Genomic DNA, 20847 nt, shown 5'->3' with positions numbered 1-20847 from the left:
ACTCTCTCTCTCTCTCTTTCTTTTGTGAATGGTGGAAGGTTTTAATCGTGACACCTGAGAATCTGAATGACAATCAGTCACACAAATAACTTTTTGCTTGTGATTAAATGCTGTCAAATTAACTTATGTCTCGCCTCCCTTCCTCCTTATCCTTGACCCCTCTGTGTCCCTCCTCTGTGCCTCTCTCCTCCCCCACCCTCCTCCCCCCCACTCTCTTCTACTCTTATCTCCTCCTCCTCCTCCTCTTCCACTACCACCTCCTCCTCCTCCTCCTCCTCCTTTGCCCCCCCTCTCTTGCTCCTTCCACACAGATGCTCCCAGCCGCCCAGCTTGACAGGAGTGATGGGATGTGTCAACTAGGTATTACAACTATCCCAACATCTTACACTGCAAGCAGGGATACTGGCTGGGTGGGCGAGGATATTCTGGGAGGGTGCCAGGGGTCTAAGATTTAAAAATAATAATAAAAAAAAAGGCGGTAAAAAGATGTTACAGGTGACAGCGAGTGTTGACATTTGATAGGACAGTGTGTTGTCTTTATTTAGGTTTGTATATTTGAGGGTGGCGTAAAATAAACCCACAGAAGAAAATGAGTGGAAGGAGGAGGAACTGTTTCTAAACCTCTGTTCCTGTTTTTATTCCATTTCTCTGAACAATATTGTAGTAAAAAAAAGCCATAAAACGGCATCAGGAAGGTTATGGTAATTCAACTGTGCAGTTGTTTTGGTGTGTGTAGTGTGGGTCTGTGGTGCCACTGACTAAAACGGCAAAATAAAAAGAAACACAAAATAGTTCAGCAAACCACAGCGTCTAAAATTGAGACAGAGTTGAATCAAGTTGTTATTACTTTATTTTTAAACTCGTGCTGAAAACTTCCACGAAGCTTAAGATTTAATGCAGGGCTGTTGTTTTCACTAATGCACCTAATGGACTGGTGCATATGTGTGGTTTGCAGAACAAAACCAAGTAGAATAAATTGTATATTATAATTTAAGTCAACGTTTTTCAGGCCACGGGCCCCAAACTCATGGAGAGAGTGTTTTATTTCAAACATATGCAACACTAGAGTAGGTGCAAATGTCGTAAACATAAACATACATACATGGGGTTTCACCTGGGGACTGAATAGGCTTTATTTAAATGTGTGAGGGGAAAAGAAAAATACATAAATTGCGACCCCGCTGCATTACTTCTGTTGACCCTCTAGGGTGAAGACCTATGATTTATTTCATTTTATTTTTCTTGTATGTCTTAGTTTTAACCAGTGTTTCTGTGAGTTGTCGTCAGAAACCCAGACATTAGAAACAGTTTTTCCACACACAGTTTTCTTGATCTTTTTTAAGACTATTCGTCTGGAGGCTGAGGTCAGTATTTAAAGGTTGTGCTCAGCGATCCACCGTCCTCTCTTTGTCTAAGTGCGTACGATGCAGTGGGTCATTTCTAACTCTAATTAATGAGCCTCAGAGAGAAGATGCTGTTAAAGCTGCTAAAGCACTGAAAATGTTTTTTTTCTCTGAGATATGGAAACAAGAGTTTTATTTATTCCAGTGCTGCGACCAAAGCACAGACAAGTCGGCCTTTCTTGCCAGAGCTTAAGTTGGCTTAAAGTTCATCTTAATTTAATTTAGCAGAGATCAAAATGCACGTACACTACTTGACATTAAATCATTACACGCGATTAAAGTGGTCACATGGTAACAGATGCAGTTGTTTACTCACAGCTGTGTTTGTGAGACCGTGGCAACATTTTTCTCAGCTTTTTTACACATACATATATATATATTTTTTAATTTATTTATTTTCTTAGTCATAGTTTTGTTTGAGGGGTGCGGCGGCTGATGGTCCATTTACTCCTCCAGTGTCAGCTAAAACATGCGGCTCAAAGCTGAGTTGACATTACACCAGAAACTAAACAATCCTGCTGCATCATGTCTCCTGGAACAAACTGACATCATCGCTTCCAGTGGCTCCTTGCACTTTATTTTTTTTTTTCTTAATCTCCCAGTTTATTCTGTTCTTCTTCTTTTCAAAACACAATCTCTGTCTCTCTCTTTCTGCTTATTCTCTGTGACATGTTTTGACGAGGATTATTAACCCTTTACTCATTGAAATACTTGGAAATTCTCAATTTCTTTTTTGTGATTTTTTTTAATTCTCATGGAGAAAGTCAACATTAATGTATTTACCATATATGGTCCCATTTCCCTTAAGTGATAAACGAATGTAAACATGTATTTAGAGCATTAGATCATATGTGCTGATTCAGGTCCTTTTTAACATGATCACATTAGACAACGTTAGGACACTTCTTCTTCTTTCATGGTAACTAATAAATCAGTTGTACTCGAGGTTCGTGTCGACCTGAGAATGTTTCCTTGATCTTCTCTGGTCGTCCGAATGAAAACCACATTGTCTAAACCTTAGCGAGAGGCACAGGGACATGATTTAAAATGTGTCCTGAAGTTACCACATATACGGATCCTCGCCCCATAAAAGTTTAAAACTTCCAGACTCGACACGTCCGCAACTAATGAATGTTTTCGTCATTTAATCTGCAGATTTTACTTGTCTTTTGGATTGTTATGACGGTGCAGAATAAAAAAATAAGATTTTGCATCGTCTATATTTATCTCTATATATTATTTAGGGAGCATATTGTCACATGTGGCCAAGAAAATTGGCAAATCCTCACAACTGAGAAGCTCGGATCGGTAGATTCTTGGCAGTTTTACCTGGAAAATTGACCGGGTGCTAGAGACTGATCATCAAATATCTGAAGAACTGCTTCATCTTCAGATGACCTCATTACGCTACTGGAAGTGGTTTCACAATTTTAGTTCGACAAAAGAACTGAAAAAGGGGGACAAATCTTGGTATTTGCTCTTCCATCAGATAGATATGAATTCCTCTTTTTACTTTTATAAATCATCAGGGACGTTTAAATTATTCTGTTGTCCAGACTAGACTGGACCAGAAGAAGAAGAAGAAGAAGAACAACAACAACCGGGCAGGTTCTGAGCCTCTGTTGTTATCAGAAACTAATATTAGAGACATGAGAACCCTTCAAATAAAGCAGGATGTTAATCTCTGCTTATCTGTTTCCCCCAAACAGTTGAGGCCGTCCCGGACAATGTGATCGGACTGAAGGCTTCATCTGCATTGTCCACACCAGAGCGAGACCGAGGAGGGACGGCGAGAGAGGACGAGGAAGAGGAGGAGGAGAGCATCATAGGCACGAGGATGGGCGTAGGAAAGAATACCACGTCCAAGTCGATGGACAGCAGCAGCGAGGGAGGAAAATATGAAGAGGAGGGAAAACACGGTGCAGATTTCTACCCTATCCCGGTACATAACTCTGTTTTATTACTTTTTTTTCCTCCTCCTATAAAAAAAAAAAATCCCATAACGAACCGTTACAAAGGCAATGTTTGCACACACAACCTTATAATTACGATCTTGCTCCTCCGCCCTCCGTCCCCCCGTCTTTCTTTAACTCTCACGATCACGTTTGGCATTGTCTTTTGGTTGGAATGTTTGTTTGAGCGCACAGCAACGTGGAAACCGCCAAACCACCTCATTCTGCTGATGCTGCACCCTTGTTTGTTCCTTTGGCACCGGGCCACTAACTTTATGTAGGTCAGTAGGCAAACGATCTTATAAAACGATTCTTAAATTGCGCAAACACACTTAACACACAATCATAACCACTAGTGTAAAGCTGCACTTTGGAATACTTTCGAGTAAAAAAGTGATTGGTGCAGTAATTTGTGTGTTGTCTTCTCACATGACCTATATTGCAGCTCTCACCTGTGGCCACGACTAGATACCTGGAGGTAGCTTGGAGTGGAGCAACGTTAGCATTGCCACCTGGTTGAATGGTTCATCAAAATGTTGAAGTTGTCAGTCAGATTCTGGAGCTACAACTGATGTCGTTACATGAGGCCTCTTTTTGCCTTTCTGATTACCTGTGGAAAACTTGTCACCCGCTAAATGTGGCCGTTGTAAGACGACACTCATTTCCGTTCAATGCACATACTGCTTGCGTGCTACGTCTTGCTCCTGGGCTGGGCATGCAGACACAGCAGAGTGTGTTTGCATGTGGAAAACCAACCATGACGTATCAGAAAGGAGAGATTTCAGGAGCAAAACAAAATGACCCTGTAAAGACGTTAGTGGGAGTTTATGGATACGCACTTGTGTTTGCTTCCAACACTCTTTAAATGTCACGTTTATTCGTTTTCGATATATATATATATATATATAGACATTTTGTTCAACTAACATGAGGTGGACACCTGCACAAGAAAAGCACACTCAGTGGAAGCAATGTGTTTGCATACTGTCTTGTTTCTTACAGCGTAACACATGGACAAACTCTTACTCCACCTTCCACACTCCTTCACCTTACTCATCTTCTCCCATGGATTTGTCAACAGTTTAAAAACTATAATTGTAATATTAATGGCCGATGACTTATTGTACACGACATACCACCAAAAACAATCCCCCCGATAAGGATTTGTCATCTCAATGCGATAAATGGAAGTTGATGACGTAGGCGCGCGCTCATCTACTCGCTTGGGGCTAATGCTAACGGCTAACGAGGCTTCCCATCATTAATAAGGAACTGTTTTTTTGGATGACCTGTTCCCCAGCTAAAGTTTTCCCCCAAAAAATCTCCACAATTTTAGCATTTTATGAATGAAGGAAAAAAAAAAAAAAAAAGTTGCACGCAGACTACAGTTATTACGGTAGTCGGTCACACTGCTATTGACATTACAGACATTGCAATTTAATAAAATGTGAATAATTACGTTAAAAATAAATTAAACTGTAATTATAGTATAGTATCATGATTATAAAATGTATCATTTACCCTAGTTTATATAAATGACAAAAATCTGTGTGTTTAGGTGGTGGTGAATGGAGTTGGCGGCGCCACCGGAGACCAGGATACGGAGAACACGGAGCTGATGGCCATCTACACCAAGGAGAATCAAGTAGCAGAAAAGGTAACTTAAGCAAAAAAAAAAAAAAATAAAAAAATGTAGAAGTGAAACACAACCCTCAAGTATTTTTTGCTCGTCGCCAAAAGTGAGTAAACGTGTCTTTGTTTAAGCAGAAAGACGGTCACATGGTTCAAAAGGCTTACGTCTACAGTTACAGGCTCGCGCTTGTGTTGACATTATCATTTTCTTAACCGCAGTCAGCATCGCGGTATCTGTGACTTCCCTTTTCCTCTTGCACTTTCCTCATACATCCTAAAAGCTGTTATTCAAGTATTTCATCACAACTAGCTACTATCAAATTAAAGATTATTTGTTAAAGATGGAGATTCATTTTAGAGGGTATATTTATTATATTATAAAATGGACTTTGAGTGAATGGAAATCTTCGGCAAGAAGATGCAAACTTCTCTGAGCATTTGCATTGTTAGAAAAGCAGCAGGGTTTAGATTTACATGACTTATTGTGTATTTAAAACAAAGCAGGGTTAACTATGAGCTCACTTTCTCCAGTGTAAGTGACCATCAGGAACACAAACCTATTATTATATTAAATTATCGTGTTTTCTTTTATAAACCCTGTCTTTAAAACAGTGTGTTTAGATTTATTGACTCGTTCGTCTTCCAGAAAAGTCCGAACATCATATTGTAACACAAAAAGCGATTAAGCCACGTGTGTTTTACTGTTGGTTCCTTTTATTTAAAACCGTACGTGGTTCTTCAGCGACAGCACAAACGAGCTGATTAGATCGGGACTAGTAGAGACTGACTCATCACACGGGTCCACGTTATCTTCCTCTTCTGCTTGTTGTCACTGTGACGGTGCAGTTTTCTTCTCCCCTTAGAGAACAAAAAGCTGCGTTGTGCTCTCCTTCGCACAGTGACCTTCCTTCCTTCTTTCATTCTTCCTCATCCTTTCTTTTTTTTTTTTTTTAGTATCACATTCTTTTCATTCAGAAAAATCCAGAGCTGCTTGTTATCTAACACAAAGTTATGTGTCATGCAGTTATTCTCATCTAGTCTTGCACAAATCAGCTCCATCAAAGAATGTAATTCATGCATGTTTGTTTTTTTCCGTAGAGCTCGATGTCTGAGACACTGGACAGCACAGACAGTATTGACGCAAGGAGGATGGATATGATCTACACCATTGAAGACACTCCTCCCTGGTACCTGTGTGTGTTCTTAGGTCTACAGGTAAATCTGCTGCTTCGCCACAGGAGCTGAATCACTCTTGTGTAATCAGGGTCTGCTGTGTCCTTCATTGTGATGTGTGCGTCATTTCAATATTTTTTTTTTTTATTCCCGACTGTGGCCACAGTTCATTACACAGCTGGACACAAAAATAGGATTTGTTCACAGTAGTCATTATGTTAGTGGTTCACTAGGCCGATGTCCTCGCTGTGACCACGCTGTGTTTGCACAGGATGTGACCGGACTTTTGTCCTCGGCCTCTTAGTCATTCATGGAAAAAACTCCTGATCGCTGAAGTACATTAAATACGTTGTACTATTACAGTATGATGTTATATTGACCAATAATATAGTACTAATAGAATAGAATAGAATAAAATGCCCTTTACAGCGTATAACAAGATGCAAAACGGTGCAAAAAGTAGAATTCACAAGAGAATTGGAAATATAAAATATAATATTTTATGAAACGTTATACACTTAGACTCTTACACCGACTACACAACATAAAGTCTATGAAGAAAGACGAGAAAATAATCGAGCTTTATTGTTGTATGAAATGGTAATTTAACACATGCAAATAAACACAGGTTGGAGAATTCAATTGCAAATCTCAAACAAATCACACTTGCCTGTCATTTGTATCCAAAGTATTACCTGGAAGATTTGTTTAACGCACGGAAGAGGGATCCAGGATCTTACACAAAATACAAACATTTTCAGTGATGCAACCGGTTCATGAACGTGGTTTCAGTTTATTCAAGAGTCATTATAAAAGAATTTAAAAAAAATAAAATGAATAAATGTGGCCTTATAAAATTTAAAATGGATTATTTTCGTTTGTTAAAAATGTGTGTAGGACTTTTAAAATGTTGAATATTTTTTTTTGTGGACAACCAAAAGTAATTAAACTAAGAAATACCAGAGCGAAATGGAAAAGTCATGCAGAAAATTGCATAAAAATTCCAGGTCCAGGCACTGAAATGGGTTTGGAGAAGTAAACAACCTTTAATTTAACAGCCTGGAGTCATTAACCTCTTGAGACCTGAACTTCTGTTTGGGTTTTTTATTTCTCCAAGGTATTTGGGATCATTAGGACCCAAGAAATATAAAAAAAACAAGCATCATTTTTGAACAGGAAGTAGTTTTTGGTTGTGTAACCAATTATAAAACTGAACATGACTGCGCAAGTTATAGCTTATAGTTAAAACTAGTATCAATTACTATTGATTAAATTTGTTACGTTTGCGTCTCACATTAAACTACAAAAGTTAATAAGCATAAATAAATAAGTTTGAATTGCAGAACTTGATGAGGTTCTGCACATTTTTGCATGCACAAAATGTTTGGCCTTGGCCAGAATTTCATTCAAAAATGTGTTTTTGAGGATTTTCTGTCCCCTGACAAACAATAGAGAGGTCTTTAACAGATATATATCGACTCCTTCAATGTTCGCTTTACTTGACATTTCACATACATAACTCACTCTTCCAAATGATACTCGAATGTAATTTTAGCCTCTCTCAGTCAACATGCGCTGACTCTGTGGCATGTCGTCTTTCCAGCACTACTTGACATGTTTCAGTGGAACCATCGCGGTGCCGTTCCTCCTCGCCGAGGCCATGTGCGTCGGCTTCGACCAGTGGGCCACCAGTCAGCTCATAGGGACCATCTTCTTCTGTGTGGGGATCACCACGCTGCTACAGACCACGCTGGGCTGCAGGTAACACACACACACACCAACAACACTGTCTCACAAAAGGATGTGAGGAAAACATGAATACATTATGTTCATGATGAGACGCTAAATCTGTTGTCTTTGCCCCTCTCTCTGTCTCTCGTCACTAAGTACCACTTAGAGACGAGGGGCCGTTCTCACGGTGAAGCAGCTCTTTCTCCCGCCGTCCTCTTTATGCCACTCTGGAGTGTGTTTAAGTGTGAGAGCAATGGCCTTAAGTAGGTGTTTGCACGTCCTCTTTAGTCACAGACGGCCGTCATGTCTTCAACGTCACTCGCTTATGAAAAGTCATTTGTTATAAATAAAAATATCTTGCAGATAAATGAACCGAACACGATCGTGTTTTCTAATTTATAATTTTTTTTCCTTAGACATAAGGTAAAAAACATGAGGGACACATATTTGAACAGACAGAACAGTTTTAAACGAGTCCATACTCTGACCCACTTAGCGAAGCCTTTCGTTAAGGGCAGATGTGGCCGCAGGTATCAGGCCCCTCTGCACCTCACTGCTCCTCCATCAGAACATACAGGCCGTAACATTTTAAGTTCCTTGTTTTGCTCATGTGACTGAATTCGCCCCCTGAAGGAGAATGAGACATGGTCACATGACGCGAGTGAGAAGAACCTACTCAGAAATGGTTGACACTGCCAAAATTAAAACGCGTGGCGTTTGAGTGCCGCACGCAGAGGCCGCCTGCGGTTTCAAATGTTGCATCACGTCTGGGCAAACCATGCTGAAGTGATAATCGATTAAACACGCAAACGTGTCAGCAGACCGTGAATGGAGAGGGAACTCTGCTCTGGGCCGTGCCACTGTGCTCCATGACATCTGTGATGTAACCTCACAGACTAGCGAGCTGACACTTTTCAGCCTGTGGCCTTCGTCATGGAAAAACACACAGAAACCGGAATTGTAAATGATTTATGGAGCTAAAATAAACAACACATCGTCGAAGGTACTTATATACATATATACATAATGTGCATCAGCCACAACTCGTCTGTGGATGGATGCAAATGGAATAGAAAAAAGTAAAATTGATTAAAACTAATACAATTATTAAAAATGAATTAAAAAATTTATATAAAGAGGGAGAATGGGAGGAAACATTCACAGAGGGACATAGACTAACTAATAGTCCAGCATGGAGGGAATTATTACTGATAGTATGACAGACAGAGAAAAAGATCCTGCTTCTGATAGTAGAAAAAAAAGATGATAACACAATGAACATAATAAAAATATATTAATCATAGAGAAAAACACAACAAGTTCACAGCTGAAAACAGAAAAGTTTGTTAAAACATGTTCATTGCTGAGACAGGCAACCAGAATTTCACCTGGTGTATCAGCGCCACATAACATTAAATAAAAGTTAACAATATATACAATTTAGGAAAATAAAAACTGGAATATCCATTTAATATCTCCAGTCACCTCTTTTCTTTCTTTTTTTTGTAAAGCACTTTTGCTAAGACTAATATATATAAAATAAAAATAATAATAAGCAAGTGTAACTATATATATTATGCATCTCTGTATTTGTTGTGTTTATGTGTGTTTATCTTTTTTAAATTTATTTCAAACATTCAAAAGAAAAAAAAATGCATCAAATTCGCATACAATTGAAGAAACAAAAGAAAGAAAAATTAAAATACTTTCAATAAGTAACATAAATTACTGGTAATGAAAAAAATAATAATAATTGAATAATAAAATAAGATTTAAAAAAGAGAAAATCCGAAATATATTTCTTAAGCAAACTGACATTACCACCTAAAGTTTATTTGTTCTTTTATGAACTGAAATCATTCACCTACATACGTTTTATGATGCAACAGTTTTAGTTTTGCAGATGAAAAAGCCCTTAATGCCCTTAACCCCAACTATAAGCTCCTTCCACTTCATGGGACGGTTAAAAGATCTGAGGTTTTTACTTTATTGACATTTCACACAGACTCCACATGCGAAGGGAGACACCTTAACAATCGTCTGCGTTATGAGAAGCATTTGATATTCCAGCTCTTACGTGCTGAGCTGCCAACCCGCACCTGTGTGAACATGTCAGGAATATTTGACCTAGTTCGACACAGATATATCTGCGGTTAATCCACTGCGCCTCAATTGTTTGTTTGTTTTTTTTAAGAAATACTTTTCGTCTCGTGCCGCTATGCTGCCTGCCCACACACATTTCTGCTTCACCCGAGCAGCTTTTTCTTTCTCTTGCTTGTCTTGAGTGGCTCGTTCTTCTCAACACATCTCGATCACATTCATCACATTCATCTGCCCATCGTTCCTTCTCTTTACACAACCATGAAGTTACATGTACGTTTCATAACCAGTGATTCAGCTGGTTTATAGCTAGCAGTCATTTCTTACATGATCACCTCTTGCAGTGGATATTAGCCAAGATTTTTGGCTGTTGTTTTAATGAAAGCTTGTTGGCCTGAGGCGTTATTTTTCTTTCATAAGAGAGCTTCTAATAACCCTAATCTTTCCATCATGACATGGCAGATTCTGTGCCCCATTATTGTTCATTGGGTGCAGCAGCCAAACAAGCGTCAGGTCTCCTCAGTCTCATAAACCCTGAACCGAAACTCGCTTTTCCTCCTGACAGCAACTTGAGTGAAAGTAGCGAGGTGAAGAAAGTGGCGTGCGAAGACTGCCCCCTTCCTGCTTCTTCTTTTCTTACTTAGTCATTCAAGAGAAACAACTGACAGACGCACAAATAAAGTCATCGTGTCCTTTTTTCCCAGTGAGCAAATATATATATATATATATATCATATTATATATATTATATATATATATATTATATATGATAATCATCATATATATATATATATATATATATATATATATATATATATATATATATATATTATATATATATATATATATATATATATATATATATATATATATATTATATATATATATATATATATATATAACAAGTCTATGTCTGGGAACTGAGCCTCTGGCCATGTATGAACTGTCAGGTTTGTTGAAACACCTTTGCTAATCCGTGACACGTATACGTTCTCTTTTTCATATCACGTCTCTTAAACTCATAACAGATTTTTTTTTTTTTTTTTTGCTGCTACCTGCAGCTGGCGCTGGACGTCTGATTCTTCAGATTAGTTAACGTTGTGCTATCGACACAATCAGCAAACACTCTTATCTTTACTGGCATGGTAGTTATCCTCTGAACTGCTTCTGTGTCAGTGATTACACCCTCAGCACATGTCCTCCAGTTACATTTATTAGTGAATCATATTAATAAATCAAATCTCAATTCGAGCACTGAGTTTTATATAAGTGGGACTTGAATTTATAACATTTTTAGAGTTTTTCTGCTGAAATCTGTAACCGATTTTATTTATATTATATTTATATAAATGCTGCGTAAGTTTTCGGTGCTGGAGGCTGATGACTCTCAAATTAAAACTTATTGTTGTCCCAGTCTTTGCTTCTTGCTTCTTGCTCAGATCTTCCTCGTTCTCTGACGCAAACACAGACACAGAAGCGTCTGGTCTTGGCTTCGAAAGTGAGTGGCATTTCTGTCGCCCACTCTTATCTCTAAAAGCCGAAGTGACAGACAGACGGCGCCTATTTATCCATCCGTCCCTCCGTGGATCGCTGTCTTTGGAGAAATGCCACCGAATGGAAGCAACCAAGGGGAGGCAGAGGAGGAGAGGAGGATGACCTGCATCGACGACATTAATCGTTATTTAGTTTTGCTTTAGTTTCTGGCAGATGTGTGTCTCTCTTTTTCTGCCCCACCTCCTCCATATGAGCTAGGTACCACTGAAGGGTTCTTCTTGGTAACAGGGAGTTCTCCCTTGACACCATCGGCCTCTGTGTTTACTCTGGGGGTGTCAGTGACGTTGGCATTAGATCCTTGAAGTCCTGAAAGTTGGAAAGTGAAGCATCCGTGGATCAGACTTGAAGTTTGATCGAACTGAGGTCTGGAGAATTTAGGGGCCAAGTCAACACCTTGAATTCATGACTGTGTTCCTTAAACCACTCGTGGGCATTTTTTTGCTAAGTGGCAGAGGAAAATATCCTGGAAAACCGTTTTCTTGAAAGGGTGCACACGGTCTGGAACAGTCATCCACAAGATGACACACCTGCCGGCTTTTCCCTGGTTCAGTTCAAACACTTACATGACCACAAAACACAGTGCTCAGTGCATCAGGACCAGCTTGGACTTTTTAAAACTCCAGTAGCTCATCTGTTGGATTGGACCTTTGCTCCCGACTTGCATCAGTCAGCCCCAGAAGAGCTGCTGTGACCCAGTCGTCTAGACATCACAGTTTGACCCAGTTGTCAAAGTTACTCAAATCCATTTTTTTTTTCCACCTCAGTGCATCAACTTTAAGGAAAACATATTATCTTGTCTATCCCATCCAGCTAACTAAGCTACCGGTACCATAATAACCATAATAAGCATAATAAATGGACTTAGCTGTAAGAGCAGCATGACACCACAACAACCAGATAATCACTGTTATTCACTTCAACTGTCAGTGATCATAACATTACGGCTGGTAATTGTACATTAAAGTACTAATTTGAGTGGATTTACCTGAATATAGATGGGTACTGTGTGAGATTTAGACACATACTTAACACATACTTGCAGTCTGGACTGAATAATGCACCAGATGTCGTATAGACCCAGATTAACGATGGGAGGCTCAGTTTTGGCTGAGCATCAGCACTATCACCCACCATCTGTCTGTCAGCAGTGAAAAAAAAAAACCTTTCGTTCCACCCCAACCTTCCTTATCATGACAGGTTTTTATTTAGAAACTCGTTATCTTGTGCTTGAACATGAACCTCTCCCTTCAAAGACATCTCTGTAATTGTCATTTTGCCGCATTGTTTGAAATGGGGAACGTGAGCAGATTGTTTTCATGTTCTCTGCATGGAAATGTCTGGTTACAAACACGAAGAATTATCTTTTTTAGTGAAGTAGAAACCTCTTATGTCGGATAAATTTGCATATTGAAAGAGAGAAACGGCAACAGTTTAGACATTTCTGTGTCTGATTTCCTATTTAATGGACGCACACACTGATTAAATTAACCTGCTCACTGATCAAATGGACACACATCAATATAAACATAATACACTGTGGTAGTTCAGTAGTATTTTTTCATGTCCATGTGCTCATGAACATGTAAAATGTTCATTCCAGGCTGCTCTTTTGAGTCATTGTCTTTATTGGGGAAAAGCATTTGACTGCTTGACAAAAGAAAAGAAAAGAAAAGGCTGGAGGACATCTAGTGACTAATGTCGAGAGGCAAGAGGACACGTGCGCAGCGGTGAAGAGATGGAGGGAGATGAGATGAGGTTTGATGAGTCACGGTGCCAAGTGAGGTCGCGCAAAGAATAAAAATAAATGAAGGAAAAATAGCACGAAGGCTGTTCTAGGAAAGGTGAAGTGTGCACATGTGAGTGCTTTGCATAAGTATCCTGCTTGAATCTGCAGCTGCCACCTGCAAGAAAACGTACGTGACCGGTTAGTTCATTTGAATTCGAAATGATTCGATTCAGATAAAAGTTTTGAAAAAAGGCCTTTTTTTTTTTTTTTTTTGACTGATTTTTGCTTAATTTCCTTTTACCATGTGTGATCAACATCACATCTGATTGGGGTCTTCCTGTTCAGGTGAAACTATATGATTGATACTACGAATGCTCACTTCCTCTTTCTAAAGAAGGTTTAATATTCTGTTCTGTTTCTGCCTCGTTCACGTATGTGGAATCACCACATTATTTCAGTTTTATTTCATGATTTTCCTCTTCTGTCTTGTTATTTTTATAGTGAGGAGGAATCTGTGGTAGCGTTGTCTGTTTAGATGACCTTTAGGCTAAACAGGGGGAGTCTCACACTCTTGTCTGAATGCGATTTAAAAAAAAAAAAAAAAAAAAAAAAAAAAGTGCTAGCAAGAATAGCTAATGACTGCTGCTATCGAATGATCCTTAAAAGAAAATATAACCTTTCTTGCAATTAACATGTTACATTCTTTCTTCTTTCTTTGTGTTCAGTCTGGGGAAAGAGGTAGCTCGCGACCAACCAAAACGATTGTGTATTTTTTTTGAGTAGCAGTAAAAAGGGGCTAAGCTAATCTCGCGGTGGTTAAAAAAATCACACGGTCGTGCGGTGGCTGCGTGAAGGGCGGTGACTCCATGACACTGGAAACCACTGTTAAGCTTTCTTGAGGTGTCGTGGGCCTAACTTAACGAAACACTGGTGAAGGAAGGGAGGTGCCGACTTGAAAACCTCAATGTGATGCTGCAAACCGCATACTGCTGTTAGCTAGGCTAAATGTCTGTGAAGGTCCTCAGTCATCCAGGTCCTTGTAACACAAAAGGCGTTGAATAAAGGCAGCTGAACTTTGTAGAATTTCTTGAAGACGAGTAGCTTAGTCAGTTCTGAGAGACTAGCGGGACGTTCAGGTTTAAATAGGGTTGGCTAGGCTAGTTAGCTTATGTCTTCTTGTTGGTTGCTAGCTGGTAGCTAGCCTGCTGGTTGGTTTTCAGTTGGACTGGGCTTTTAACTGTTTTTTTTGGCACAAGGGATTGTAACATCTTATCCTGTGTAATAATGAGAATATTAATGTGATTCTAAACCAAGCGTTTCTTGTGTTTAGGTTACCTCTGTTCCAGGCCAGTGCTTTCGCCTTCCTCGCACCCGCCAGAGCCATCCTGTCCCTGGACAAATGGAAGTGCAACAGCACAGGTAACACTTCTCCCTCCTTCCTTTTTTATTTATTTAATCTTATTTTTTAACACTCCCGCCTTAATTAAATAATAATTTATAAAGTTATTTACGTGGTTCTGAACTTTGAAACGACCCCTGATAGGATTAGCTGGTTTTATGTCTTTGACGTCTGTCACGGTTTCACGCTGTGATCTTATTATGTTTTACCGTTTGATCTCATTTCTCTGATGTCTCGTTTTTTTTTTTTCGTCGCCAGTGGTTCCAATGCTCAACAGCACGGAGCTCTTCAACACGGAGCACATCTGGCACCCCAGGATACGAGAGGTGAGGCAAAGGAACGAGAAATGATTAAACCTCCCCCCCCCCCCTTGTACTCGCCCATCCCATCTGTCAAAGAAAGTTATTCAACCCGACAAGCTCCGGTTGAGTAGCGTTGTTTTCTTAAGGAAATGTTTGAACAGTTACAGTCAAAGGAAACATTTCAAATAAAGACGCCACTGTTTCTACACGTTGCAGGGTTTTGGTGTGACAGGCGCTGTAATGCGTGTTAACCTTTTTGTGTTTGCGTAAGCCGAGTTGAGTAATCATTTTATACGTGACGTGTGAATGAGACAAAACTCAATCAGGCTGAATCAAATTATTGAGCGGAGGAGGCAATAAAGGGTGACAGAGGAGGACACAAAGGCGCCGATAAACACCGAGCAAACGGGATTATCACTCACAACGCTGGTGATTCTTTTAACCCGGCTCATCTGAAACGCGATGCGGACGGAGGGCGTTTATGTTTGATCTATGAATTCGATTGCAATCTCAAGATGTTGTGCCGTGTCCGCGCAATATCCCTTTGGGGATCTATAAAGATTTTCTGATTTGGCTAAAGGTTGAGAACAGCGTGTTAAAGTACAGAACGAGTGTTCAAGGTTTCCTTCGGGCAATTAGTTTTCAGAGTTGGTGGTGAGTGCGGATTCATTTCTGCAGTTCTGGAGTTTAGTGCAACAGAACCAATGCATTTTGTCTTGTGATTAGTTTATTAGACAATCGTTTCTTTTATAAATGCAGTGTACTTGATTTAATGGGGAGTTTTGCCTGAATCTTATAAAACGCTCCTTTTTTTTGTTTATTTTTCTTATTTTTACATCATACTGCAGCTCCTCTGCCCTGATTTCTATTTGCCAAATAGATGAAGTATTGATCTAAACTCTGAACAGACAGCATCATCTTATATCTGTCCTTTTTATTTATTTATTTTTATCATTATTTATACCTCTTTTTGTTTCATTGATTGATTCCTTCGTGTTTTTCCGTCTCTTCAATTTCATTCCTGTTCCAGATCCAAGGGGCCATCATCGTGTCGTCCCTGATTGAAGTGTGCATCGGGGCGCTGGGTCTGCCGGGCCTCCTGCTGAAGTACATCGGACCTCTGACCATCACTCCCACCGTGGCTCTCATTGGCCTCTCTGGTTTCCAGGCTGCAGGGGAGAGAGCCGGAAAACACTGGGGCATCGCTATGCTGTGAGTACACTCGTTTAAAGGAAAGAAGTTTCACACCTTTAACCTTCCTATTATATTTGAGGACACCATGCAGTGTTTAACGTCTCTAAATATATGATTAACGACGTTTCCTAATGTTCCATATGTTATTGTTTATTTATTATTATAATAGTTTTCCATGCCAGATGTTATAGATCAGGGGTCTTCAATGTTTTTCAGGTCAAGAGATGCCCAACCTACTATATGTGTTCTATATTAAACTATTTATAAACATAAATTATTATTTTGCATTCAGTATTAAACTATCTCTTATCCCTTTACAAAAATATGTTGGATCTATGATGAAAGATATTTAAATTTGTGGAGGAAAATTAAAAATAAATAAATAAATAAATAAAAAAATAGAAAAATGTCTAATCAACCAAAGATTTTGCAGCCCACCTGCCGTACCTTTACAGTCCCCCCTAAGGGTCGCAGACTCCCTTTTGAAAACCTACGTTATAGATAACAAGAATATGTAGTAGAGCCAATTAAACGTATCTCTTTACCAATTTAAGGTCAACACCAAAGATGAAAAGGTTAAAGTCTCATCGCACCTAAAATCATCCACATTATTCCAAGTAACAGACGCATTTCCAAATATTAATAAGACCTGAGCCTCCACATGCTTTTAATTTTGAGATTGCCCGTGTTTATATTACAAACAAACGGAAGCTGTCTTAATTAAAACCGTATACAACCGCTGTTATCTGTGCAGATAAGACTACAAGCTAAATACAGAAAAGATACGATATCTGCAGCTCAGTCACTTTACTGAACCGCTTTATCTTCTCCTCGGTTACAAAGAACAATTTAAGAACTCAAACGCTTCCTCTGCTTAGAAAAGAACATCCTGGATCTCGCTGCGACTCTCGGAGCAGGATGCTGTCGGTAGCACTAGTAATTCAGGTTGTCTGACATTAGCTCCCGCTGTGTCACGGCTGTCAACGCTGCAGCCCGGAGGGTCTCCCCTATCTCTGCGTCCCCCACAGGGGACGGAGGATTTGTGCCTGTAATTGCCGCTGATTTCCCCGGCAGTTAGCGTAATTGATTGGCTCTGAAGCCTCTGGGGTCCTAGTCAGACGTCGGCAGGACTAAATGGAACAAGTTGCCACAGAATTGGTTCTCTCGCAGGAGGACGTTCGGTGTTCGGAGGAGATAATAACACGCTGTTTGGTGTTTGCTGTTTGGGTCCACAGCACTATCTTCCTGGTGCTGCTCTTCTCTCAGTACGCCAGAAACGTTCACTTTCCTCTGCCCGTCTACAAAGCCAAGAAGGGCTGGACTTCCTACAGGCTGCAGGTCTTCAAAATGTTTCCTGTGAGTACACACCTTGGATATTTGTCTTTCCTTTTTCTTAAGGGCTGCCTGGGCTCTTCTAATGGGCTCTCCTCGAACCGATAATCTAATGTCGTTCTCACTGAGAGGTGTTTCCCACCCTCTGCTGGTGAAAGGATAAAAACTCATTTAAGTTCACATCAGAGCCTGAGACCAGCCTGATTCATAACCATTTCATTTAAAGACATTCAGTTGCTATTTACTTCTTATTTAAAATGTTAAAGTGGAGATAATTTTGTGCCTTTTAATAGCAGGAAATACAATAACACACTGTTTTTTACTCTGGGGATTAAAATGTATAAACGTTTCTCTGTTTTCTGTGTTAATATGTAAATAAAGTTCCTGCAGGAAGTTTATAGTTATTCCATCCATCCACCTCCCTCACCTGTTAGAGCAAGAAGTGACTTAAAACACGCCTCAAGGCGTTTCTCATCTCGCATGTATTCACCTAGAGTGGTGTTTCCCAACCTATATTGAGCCTTTGCGCATATTTTACATTAGAAACCAATTAAAAATGTCACTAAAAGTGTATATAATGAAACAATCATTATCTATTCAGATATTTTTTCTTTGGATCCGATACCAAGCAATACTAAGGCTAATATCCCGATACTTTTAGATCTACTTGTGTATATGGGAATGATGCTGACTTGTGCACGTAATTACATCCCCAAATGGAATTACGTGCAAAAATGTAGAAATGCAAAAGTGAAAAATGTATTTTGTACAAGAATTAAAAAAGCTGTCAAACACCAGTCTTCTAATTAATCAGAGCAGTTTAAGACAAATCTGTGCAAATCAACAAGTCAATTGAAAATCTGAGCAAATCACAATTTAAAAAAAATCTCTCTCAAACAAAAAATGAAAACGAGAACAGTCGCTTTGACTTCATTATAATTCTTTTTGACCCAGACAGAGTCTTCAGGTTAGAACTTGACAGAACTTGAACTTTGACAACAAAGGACTCATTCCACTCGTATCATTTCCCATTTATATGTTTTAAATAAGAAACAACAGCTTGTTGACATGATCTACATATATATGTCTGTGATGGCCACTCTGATGTGTTTTCCTAGATGTTGCGTGTCTGTCTGAGGTGTGGGCATATTTCCCTACGCTCCCTCTTTGTCACGCTTTTTACCTTTTTAAGAATTGATTACAGATTCAGTGTTTATAAGAGTATTAATATTTCCTGTGAAAGTGGACTTGGTGTCAATATTTGTATGTGAAGATCAATGCTAAAAAATACGTCTAGACAGTTTTTCTCCACACACCAAACATAATGGAGTCGAATTGGTTGTTTCACTGGGAAAATGAAATGCAGAGGAAAGATAACTTTCATAACTTTCACCACTACTCAAACTAAGACCTAAATCTGGGTCAAAACTTTCTCCTGGACTCACTTGGATAAATAGTGGAAAAGAAAAAGTACTCAATCCCATCTCTATCACCTAATTCTATAGTTTGAATGGCAACAGGTTGACAGACATATTAATTATCTACCTGCTGCCATCTAGTGGCAGAGAGTTTAACTGTTCTGCTTGTCACTATACTTCACTGGCACAGACAAACAAAGACTAATTATTTGCACTAAATAAATAACAATTTTCTGACCAATTGAGTGTAATTGGAGCATTAGTTGGGATCATTCACCTAAAACATGCCCTAAATAAAACATCCTTCCCAGAGATTCCTGAAGGCTTTTCTCATATTCTCCTACATCATGTTTTTGCGAGAAAATGTACAAGTTGTTTTATATGTGTGATTATAAAATCTAAATATTGTTTTTATATATATATATATATATTTGCCCGGATGGACATGACTATTGAATTTTTTAACACACTTGAAATACAATAATATAACTGAACCCATTTTCTTTTCACCCAGATCATAATGGCCATCCTGGTGTCGTGGCTGCTGTGTTTCATTTTTACTGTGACCGACGTTTTCCCTCCAGAGAAGGACAAGTACGGTTTCTACGCCCGCACAGATGCACGTCAGGGAATCCTGGCGGCGGCGCCGTGGTTCAAAATCCCTTATCCCTGTGAGTGTGTTCGTGAGGAGGACGAGCAGGAGGAAGGGTCTAGTTAAGCAAACAGTAGCAAAGTGGTTTGAAGTAGCTGTATTTGTGATTTATAGAAAAAATAAAACAAATGGAAAATGTACACGAGCAGAAATAGATGCTGCTGTTGTCACATTCCCAGAACAAACCTAAGAATTAAACAGAAATGTCAGTGTTAATTTCTGTTTTGAGAGCAGACGTTTTCTCAGCTCTGACCCACGCTGTGTTTTTACCTCCACAGTCCAGTGGGGCTTTCCCACCGTCACGGCTGCAGGCGTGATCGGCATGATGAGCGCCGTGGTGGCGAGCATCATCGAGTCGATCGGAGACTACTACGCCTGCGCTCGCCTGTCCTGCGCCCCTCCGCCTCCGATCCACGCCATCAACCGGTGAATCAGCCGCTTCCCTTTTTTCTCTCTTGAACGCTCCAGTTGTTTATGATGTGCGCCGTGGACAATTAACTGTCTGGATGTTTTAATGACGTTGATCTTCGTCTGTGTCTGCAGGGGGATATTCGTTGAGGGAATTTCCTGCGTGCTGGATGGTCTTTTTGGGACAGGAAATGGCTCCACCTCGTCCAGTCCAAATATAGGCGTGCTGGGAATCACCAAGGTGACGTGCAATTTTTTTTTTGTTTCATTTCTGATATTTCTGTTTCAAGATGTTTCGTTTTCAGCGAAATGACTCATGAGTGATTCATAGTAATTATGGCATTCTATATTTACTTCGACGTCAGATTCATAAATGTTTGTCTTTTCGAGAAGTCTCCTTGGGCTCTGAGAAATGTCAGTGGGCGTCTGTCACAATTATTTTTATATATTGAAAACCTTAGAGACCATAGTCATTAAAGAGCGAGTCCGTTGTGGCAGGAGACTTTTCAGTCGTTTTCGTGGTATTTGAAGGGGACTTTTTGTGCTTTTCAGATTTATAAATATGCTTAAAATGTTGGATACTTGTTGTAGAGGTGATGCTCTAGACATGGCAGTGTCATATCATGAGGTATACAGGTGTTGAAGTAATATTTGGAGAGTGTGGATCTGCTGATAATATGAGATGTGGTGTAATTTAGCATTTAACATTCAGAGACGTCTTGCAAAGGTTGTTACTGCGACAGAGGTTTCAGGATGTGTATCGTCGTTGTCTCGGTCAGATTCCAGATCCAAGACGTTTGGTCGTATCGATGTAGTCGCCATTTGTTTCTATGCTAAAATTATAAACAAGCCGGAGTACACGGACAGCTCAG

General features: G+C 39.5%; 1 protein-coding gene across 4 annotated transcripts in view; it reads left to right on the top strand.

Moving 5' to 3' along the window:
- Positions 1-20847, top strand: part of slc23a2 (solute carrier family 23 member 2) — a 38325-nt gene that overhangs the window by 11399 nt on the left and 6079 nt on the right. For 2 of the 4 annotated variants that reach the window (XM_047592447.1, XM_047592451.1), the window contains exons 2-13: positions 312-360; positions 3113-3345; positions 4914-5012; positions 6086-6202; positions 7764-7921; positions 14601-14689; positions 14928-14995; positions 16002-16183; positions 17401-17521; positions 19430-19586; positions 19846-19993; positions 20111-20216. In XM_047592447.1, coding sequence (XP_047448403.1) covers positions 312-360; positions 3113-3345; positions 4914-5012; positions 6086-6202; positions 7764-7921; positions 14601-14689; positions 14928-14995; positions 16002-16183; positions 17401-17521; positions 19430-19586; positions 19846-19993; positions 20111-20216 — 1527 coding nt within the window. The remainder of the gene's footprint in view (positions 1-311; positions 361-3112; positions 3346-4913; positions 5013-6085; positions 6203-7763; positions 7922-14600; positions 14690-14927; positions 14996-16001; positions 16184-17400; positions 17522-19429; positions 19587-19845; positions 19994-20110; positions 20217-20847) is intronic. The other 2 variants (XM_047592449.1, XM_047592448.1) reach the window with 1 other exon arrangement.

This window comes from Mugil cephalus, chromosome 8 (genome assembly GCF_022458985.1).
Source record: "Mugil cephalus isolate CIBA_MC_2020 chromosome 8, CIBA_Mcephalus_1.1, whole genome shotgun sequence".
Classification (NCBI taxonomy): Eukaryota; Metazoa; Chordata; class Actinopteri; order Mugiliformes; family Mugilidae; genus Mugil; species Mugil cephalus.
The sequence above is the reverse complement of the archived record's forward strand: the minus strand, read 5'-3'. Positions and strand labels throughout refer to the sequence as shown.